At 44.9% G+C, this 8236-nt stretch overlaps 1 protein-coding gene across 4 annotated transcripts; it reads right to left on the bottom strand.

Moving 5' to 3' along the window:
• Positions 1-275: 275 nt before the first annotated feature.
• On the bottom strand, positions 276-7938 carry LOC144582999 (uncharacterized). 4 transcript variants are annotated; one of them, XM_078388500.1, is made up of 5 exons: positions 7423-7938; positions 5759-6025; positions 5167-5271; positions 3337-3456; positions 276-2579 (listed from the first exon to the last, which is right to left on the bottom strand). In XM_078388500.1, exons 3-5 carry the CDS (start codon positions 5192-5194, stop codon positions 418-420), a joined length of 2310 nt encoding a protein of 769 aa, XP_078244626.1. In that variant the 5' UTR covers positions 5195-5271; positions 5759-6025; positions 7423-7938; the 3' UTR covers positions 276-417. The 4 variants fall into 4 exon arrangements, with proteins under 4 accessions (XP_078244626.1, XP_078244627.1, XP_072844877.2 ...); XM_078388501.1 differs by lacking the exon at positions 5759-6025; XM_072988776.2 differs by lacking the exon at positions 3337-3456 and having other exon boundaries at positions 7423-7937.
• Positions 7939-8236: the final 298 nt, after the last annotated feature.

Genomic DNA, 8236 nt, shown 5'->3' with positions numbered 1-8236 from the left:
TGTTTTTTAAATTGGAGATTTATAGTGCCTCCTCCTCCAGGAGTGTGGAGATGAGATCCCATGCTTTAAGGCAGAGTGCTACACCCAATGTGACTGTTTTCAGACATGTTAGAATTTGCTATAGCCAGTTAATAACTATAATGTGCCATTTGTAACCTATTCAGTGGGAAAGGTCCGGGTTAGAGGGAAGACAATGTTAAAGTGACAAAAAGAGAACTTTTGAAGGAAACAATAACAAATGTAACACTAGGTTAATGGTGTCCATCCACAGGCCATTCTCTTTAACTCCCAGTGTTTAATTCAAAAGTGATGGTTTAATTTGCAAATAAACAGCATTCGTTTAATGAATTAAACTGTTTTAGTTTTGAATACAGACAACAAGAAATTAATCTACCCATTTCTATTCACCATCATTAACTAATTTTCAAATTTAACATGCCAAGTTCCGTTTTCTTCTGTATGGAGTTTCAGATGCATTGCAAGGAGTGAAACCTGAGTAAAACAATCCCCACAGGCCAGGCATTTGTATGGTTTCTCTCTGGTGTGAACTCTCTGGTGGCTTGAATAGTGCGAACCATGAGCAAAACATTTTCCACATTCCTCACATTTGTACGGTTTTTCCCCTGTGTGGACTCTCTGGTGACTCAGAAGGGATGAATCCCGAGCAAAACATTTTCCACACTCTTGGCATTTATATGGTTTCTCTCCCGTGTGGACTCTCTGGTGGGTCAGAAGGGAAGCCTTTCGAGCAAAGCATTTCCCACACTGCTGGCACTGGTGTGGTTTCTTCCCTGTGTGGACTCTCTGGTGATTCAAAAAAGCTGAATTGGAAGCAAAACACTTCCCACATTCCTGACATATGTAAGGTTTTTCTCCAGTGTGGACTCTCTGGTGGCTCAGAAAGGCGGAACTGGAGCCAAAGCACTTCCCACACTGTTGACATATGTAAGGTTTTTCTCCTGTGTGAACTCTCCGATGGGCAACAAGCTGTGAATTCTGTGCAAAAAAATTCCCGCACTCCTGGCATTTGTAGGGTTTTTCCCCTGTGTGGACTCTATGGTGGGTTAGAAGGGCAGAACTGGAAGCAAAGCATTTCCCACATTCTTGGCATTTGTACGGCTTCTCTCCTGTGTGGGCTTTCTGATGGTACAGAAAGGTAGAGCTATGAGCAAAACTTTCCCCACATTCCGGGCATTTGTACGGTTTCTCTCCAGTATGGACTCTCCGATGAGTCACAAACTGTGAACTAGAAGCAAAGCATTCTTCACAGTCCTGGCATTTATAAGGTTTTTCTCCTGTGTGGACTCTCTGGTGGTATAAAAAGGCTGAATTGTGAGCAAACCCTTCCCCACAATCTTGGCATTTATATGGTTTCTCTCCAGTGTGGATTATCTGGTGCATTACAAGCTGGGAGCTAGAAGCAAAACATTTCCCACACTCCTGGCATTTGAATGGTTTCTCTCTTGTATGGAATCTATGGTGGCTCAGAAGGCTTGCATTCTGAGCAAAACATTTTCCACACTCCTGACATTTGTAAGGTTTCTCTCCTGTGTGGATTCTCAAATGTGTTGCAAGGTGTGAACTGTGCGCAAAACACTTCCCACACTCATGACATTTGTATGGTTTCTCACCTGTATGAACCCGTCGGTGCAGCACAAGTTGTGAATTGGAAGTGAAGCATTTCCCACAGTACTGGCATGTGTAGGGTTTCTCACCGGTATGTATTCTCTGATGAGTCCGCAGCTGTGAACTGGAAGCAAAGCTTTTGTCACATTCCTGACATTTGTATGGTTTCTCTCCTGTATGGAGTCTCCGGTGACTCGCCAGATGTGAGCTGTGAGCAAAACACTTCCCACACTCTTGGCATTTGTATGGTTTCTCTCCAGTGTGAACCCTCTGGTGCATCACCAACTGTGAGCTGGAAGCAAAACATTTCCCACATTCTTGGCATTTGTATGGTTTTTCTCTTTTGTGCAATCTCTGGTGGCTCACAAGATTTGAATTCTGGGCAAAACATTTCCCACACTCCTGGCATCTATATGGTTTCTCTCCTGTGTGGACTCTCTGGTGGATCACAAGAACTGAGCTGGCAGCAAAACATTTCCCACATTCCTGGCATTTGTAAGGCTTCTCTCCGGTGTGGAGTCTCACGTGAGTTGCAAGATGTGAAATTTGTGCAAAACATTTTCCACATGCTTGGCATTTGTACGGTTTTTCTCCTGTGTGGACTCTCTGGTGGCTCACAAAGTGAGAATTATGGTCAAAACACTTCCCACATTCTTGACATTTGTATGGTTTCTCTCCTGTCTGGAATCTCTGGGGACTCCTCGATTGTACATGACCAGCCGAATGTTTCACAGGCTCTTCCCACCCAAAACGGTTCTTTCCAGTGTGGACCCGCTTGTGCCCTGCAAGGGCCATCTTTTGGGCAAAATGTTTTCCACATACAGTGCATGCGTAGGTTTTCGCTTCTATATGATTTTCCTCCTCTGTGTGTGTCGGCTGATGTTCTTGAAGGTCTAATTTTTCTGCAGGATTAATTTCAGGTTCTGTTGATACTTTTCTTTCACCCTCTTTATCTGCAGGGAAGAAGAACAAACAGAGACAAACACAGACAAGATTGAATCCCAAGATGGAGAAAGAGGAGGACTCTGCAGGAACATCAAAGAGTATCAATGAGAAGATGTGACCTGAGGGAAACACCAGGGATCCTACATACTGTTTTTCTCATTCTCAGATGGCCCCTCCTGGGCAGATGGTGCTGGATTTTTAAGGACATGAACTTAAGGAGGTCTGAGTAATACACATACCGTACCCATGAGCTTCATGACTGAGACTGAAGCCCCAGTTCATTATGGGTTATTGCTCAGTGCAGACTGATACCTTTTGACTACTAAGAGCATCTGTGATAAAGGTGTCTGGTTTTTGAACACACGTCAGGCCCTTCAACACCTCGTTCCAGAAGGTACTGCTGTTAAGACCTCCTAAGACACAGATGCATTTCTGTTTGCACATCCAAACCCCTTTCCCTATAATATAACATTTCACTGGAGCAGCAGGAGGGGGGGGGTGTAAGGCTGCCATAACTTCTAAACAAGGTGTCCACTCCGTAATCTCCTTTTTTTACATGTAAATTGGGAAGTGCAACTCTGCCTGTAAACCAGATGCATCAGGAATATTCTTCCATCACCCCTGGCAGGACCACTGTGGGCTCCCAAACTCGGAAAGCTGATTGCTATAAAATAAAGTTCCAGATATTATAGTGCCAGGATTTTTAATTCTTCTCAGCAACCGCCAGTAGAGGATTTTGGGTTGTGTGGAGTTAAGCCGGCTCACCTGGTGAGTTGCCTCTTCTGAAGGCCAAGGCTCCTGCCTCCTCTAAGTCTGGTTCCTGAGAATCCGGCCCCCTCAGCTGCAACCCTTGCTCTGTCTGTGCAGTTAGCTCAGGCTTCAGACCTTGACAATACGTTGGGGAAAAAAGGGAACAGCAAGAATCAGCAACAGAGATGCAACAGCAATTGCCTGCAATTCATAAGAACACAAGAGTCGTGATGGGTCAAAAGCCTACTTAATCCAACATTCTGTCTACATAATGATCACCCCGTTGCCTCTGGGACACCTGAGGGCCACTACAACCTCCATCATGTGTCCCTCAGCAACTGATACACGGAGACATACTAATACTGGAGGTACTGGACAGTTACCATGGCTAGTAGCCACTGACAGGTCTAGCCTCCATGAAATATATACAGTCCTTTAAAGCTGTCCAGGTTGGCAGTTTTTGCTACTTTCTGTGGCAGTGAATTCTGCCATTTACAGTGACCGCAGTGTGGTACAATTATTAACAGACGACACAAGAAAGATAAGGGCTAATCTAAAGAAACTGGAGTGGATCCATAAAGGAGCTTTGGAAAGGGGACGTGCCTATGAAATGGAATGAAGGCCAGGTCTGGAGCAATAGCTAATATTTACAGCGAGGAAATTCTAACGGAAGAAACAAGCGTTGGTCCACCACGTGGGGATATTTCACCTCCTCCTTTCTCCAAAAGGGAAATGGTAGACGTGAGATGGGAATGCCTAGCCATGCTAAAGGAATCCAGGTTCCTAAAAGCCGTATGAACGGCATTCAAGGTTACTAAACAGACTAGAAAATGTAATCTCAGAGTCTCTCTCTAGAATTGTTGATAGTTCTCGGAGAAAAGATGAGGTAGTTGAAGACTTGAACGAAGGCAAAACTTGTACCCATCTTCCAGAAGGCAGGAGGAGAGGATCTGGGCACCCTGTGATTGGTCAAATCTATGTCAAAACCACGAAAAGCTCTTGAATGGTCAATTAAACAGTTGATATGTGGGCACTAAAAAAGAATGCCATGGTTATTTTGAACCAGCATGTTTTTCCCATAATCAAAATATGCCAGATTAATGATATCTTTTCTTTGAACAAAGGAACAGGTTATATAGGTTTAATGAATCTTGATTTAGCAAGACTTTTAAGAAGGTTCCCCACAATATTCAAGTGGAGAGACATTTATAGGTGGCTGACAAAAGAGATGATTCCTTGCCATCCTGGAGGCCAGTGGCAAAGAAGGTGCCATAGGGTTCTGCCCTGGGCCCACCGTTGTTCAACATGTTGTTCAAGAACTCTGATCAAATTTCAAGCTATGAACAAACAGAAGACAGAATCGGGATTCAAGGTGACCTTAACAAATTGGAGAACAGGGCCAAAACAAACAAAATGAGTTTCACCAGGGAAAAATGTAAAGTTCTTCATTCAGGTAGAAAAAAATAATAATTTTACATCAAATAAAACTGGCTAGCCTTTAGGGTGCCTCTTGGCTCCCTGTTGTCCTTGGTGTAACAAATTAGCAGAATTCATCTCTAAGCAAGATAAAAGGTGTACAAAGAACGGAGTTAAGCCAGAGAGATGGGTGTCTTGAACTACGGAAGGAAAGAAAGGGTTCTGAGGACACATTTCTAAAAGGTTAAGTGAGGAACATGTGGCGCTTTAGAAGTTCTTGGATTCCAGCTCTCATCATCCACCATATCTGGTGATGCAGGCAAGGCCTCAGGGAAATGAAAAGTCCCAACAGCATCTGAAGGGGACACACGTGTTCTGCAGTTTTGTGAAAATACAGAATTCTTAGGATTTATGTTCTGGTTTCCTCACCTGTGCTGTGCTGTGCTGTGACCTCCATGTTCTCAAAGATGAGCTGATCTTCGAACTGTACAGAATTAAGCCAAGGGATGACTTTCAGGCTTTCTAATAGAAATTCTGATCAAGAAGAAAGATAAGAGAGAGAAGGAGATATACAGAAAGAGATCATGAGTGTATAGAGGTGATATTTAGCATGTAAAGCATAATGATATGTATTAATCAAACCAATACAGGCAATGGCCCTTAACCCAGATTCTTTAGACTCTCTAAATGTCCCAGAAATTTCTGGCTCAGTTCAAACCATCTTCTCCACTCTTTGGTTTGGTGGATCTAGACCAGCTGAGACTCCGAAGAGCTGCTTCCAATTAGAGTAGGCAATAGACAGCTCGACAGGCAAACAGTCTGATCTGGTGTACATGACAGCTTCCTCCTTTAATTCCACCATTAGGATTAACCCCTGCTCTTCAGCTCTTCACCCCATCAAGCAGACACTCCGGGTGGGAGGGGCAGGCAGTCAAAGCAATATCTTTAGCCTTTGTTACTTCAGAAGATCTTTACATTTCCTTAGACTTCAATCTAAAGCATATAATATGAAATGGGAAACCTTGATATCTGAGCGTTCAGCCTGGAGGCAGGCGGTGCATCACGGCCTCTCTCAATTTGAAGAGACCCTTGTTCAGCAGGTCGAGGCGAAGAGGAAGTCCTGAAAGCAGCAAAATAAGGGAGCTGGAGAAGGGACAGACTGTATTTGTCTTCAGTGTGGAAGGGATTGTCACTCTCAAATTGGCCTTCTCAGCCACAGTAGACGTTGTTCCAGGTCCTCCATACAGGGCACGTTACCATAGTCTCTCGAGACTGAAGGATGCCTAAACTAAAAAAATATGATATTCTCAACTCAACTTGTTTCAAGATACAGAAGATACAACTTTTCTTACTGCACCATTAAAAGTCCTGCCAAACAGTTCTATTGGAACAACGGGAATGAAGCCAGCAGCAGTAGCAGACTGAGACCAATTAAAGACTTTTCTCTTGGTTTTGAGATGTGCACGGCTCACATGCAATGAGATGAAGTCACAGGCATCCCAGAATTTTAAAAAAGAACGTCTTTAATCAGCTGCAAGTTGCCACTGAAGACATCATTCCCTTTGTGAAGGCAAAACGCAACAGGATTTCCACCATAAATTTGCACTTTGTAATGAAACACTGAGCCACTGCAAACTCAACTCTCCCAACCAAATTCTAGTTGCTGCTTTATCATCTGCTAGGACAGAGGTAGCCAAAATTTGGCCAACCAACGTCATGAAGCCCCCAGGGCTACCTGTATAATCCCCCAGACCCCTGCCCCAATTCATGAACGCACCTCGAGGGCTCTTTTAGAAGCTGGAAGTGACCAAACAGGCTTCTCAGATGAAATGGTCTGATTAATAATTTTGGGCCCAGTATTTTTTCATGAGGTGGGGTGGGGGTTCAGAGTGGCTGTCCTTGGATGTAAAACCTGTGCTAGCTGAATGATATGTAGCTCTTTCATCCATCTGTCATGTCTGTGGCAGCTTTCTCTTCTGCTGTTTTTTTTTCCTATTTGTTCAATTCTTTTAAATTTAAAATTCAAATTTTAGAGATGATTGAAAAATCATGTTCAATTTTATTATATTTCCATTTAGTTTAATGTACGGCTCATTTGATTTCTGTGAAAAATGGTCAGAAATCCTCTTTGGGGTAAAGGCATTTTACACAATTTAAATAAATGTGCCTTATCATGCAAGATGATGATGATACTTGATTGCCTCTTCCCACTTTACAACTCTCTGGTATTTCCTCAGCCTTATCTTCTACTTTTTGGAGGCAAACGAGGCCACATTTTAACAGTTTTCCATTCCTGCATTTCAGAAATCAATAGAAGACCTGGAGAGAGGGCCTGTGAGGACCAAAACTGAGGGAAGAGGTGGAAGAAGCAATAAACGAAATCTTGTGGTACCTTCGAGACCAACAGGTTTTATTTGGTATAATCTCTGAAGACTGCAGCCCACTAGAATCTATAGTAGCCCCCCCATCTGCAGAATCAGTATCCGCTGAATCACTTATTCCACTGCCTAAAAATACTAAATAACCCACTCGTTGGGCCTCCAGATGTTCTTGGACTTCAGCTCCCAGAAATCCTGGCCAGCAGAGGTGGCGGTGAAGGCTTCTGGGAGTTGTAGTCCAAGAACGTCTGGAGGCCCAAGGCTGGGGACCACTGCAGTACAGTATATATTTCCAGTGTGCATTTACCAGATATAGCCGCTAGAGGGAGCCAGAGACGATGCAACGCACAGCGTTCGATGCATCCACGTTTCTTGGTATCCGCGGGACTTGGAACCGATCCCCCGCGGATACCGCGGTCCTACAGTACCTTGCTCGGAAAGGCAAGCCTCTCTCCACCAAAATGAAGTCCACTCTGCAACCTCGCCTTCTCCCTTCCCTTTCTCGTCGTTTGCATCATTGGCTACCCAGCCCCAAAGAGAGCTCTATTGTCTTTTCTCTCTGCCCGCCCCCCCGTCTCCGCCCCTTTGTCTTCTCCTCCTTCTTCCTGCGGCCTTTCTTCTTTGTCCAAAGCCAAGCGGGGCCCCGGTCTTTCTCTGTTTACCGGGCCGCTCGCCTCCTTCCCAAGTTCCGCCAGCCTTCCTTCCAGCGGGGACCCGTCCCTTCGCAGGCTCTCCACCGACGACGCCCGCACCGCTTTTGTCCTTGTGCTATTGAAGGCAAGATCGCTTTCCACTCCTCGCCACGTGACCGAAGCCCTGCCCGGCTCCTGGCAAGGGGCAAAACCCAGGCCCAGCCAATCTACCGCCCGAGCACATGGATGAGAAGCCCAGTTGAGTGTGATCGGGCGCGGATCGGAGCAGGGAGAAGGGGAATCTGTCCAAAAGCAGGATTTTTCTGGGAGAGAGAAAAGCCTCGCCAAAGCCATCACAAGTTTCCATCTCAAGCTTCCCAGGCCAGAATCATACCGTGACCAGAAACTGGGCAACTCTGGATTTCTTTTCTGATCCAGGCACATGTTAGGACTCCTTTATAGTTCCTTTCCATCCTTCACCAGGCAAAG

Source organism: Pogona vitticeps, chromosome 2, assembly GCF_051106095.1.
Source record: "Pogona vitticeps strain Pit_001003342236 chromosome 2, PviZW2.1, whole genome shotgun sequence".
Taxonomy (NCBI): Eukaryota; Metazoa; Chordata; class Lepidosauria; order Squamata; family Agamidae; genus Pogona; species Pogona vitticeps.
This window is presented reverse-complemented; position numbering and strand designations above follow the sequence as displayed.

Excerpts from the sequence above, each read along its gene's own strand:
- LOC144582999 (XM_078388500.1), bottom strand. The coding sequence starts at position 5,194 with ATGGAGGTCACAGCACAGCACAGCACAG. Across the intron at positions 3,457-5,166 it reads CACAGCACAGCACAGCACAG|GTCTGAAGCCTGAGCTAACT; the intron begins GTGAGGAAACCA and ends CGTATTGTCAAG. Across the intron at positions 2,580-3,336 it reads CAGAAGAGGCAACTCACCAG|ATAAAGAGGGTGAAAGAAAA; the intron begins GTGAGCCGGCTT and ends TCTTCCCTGCAG.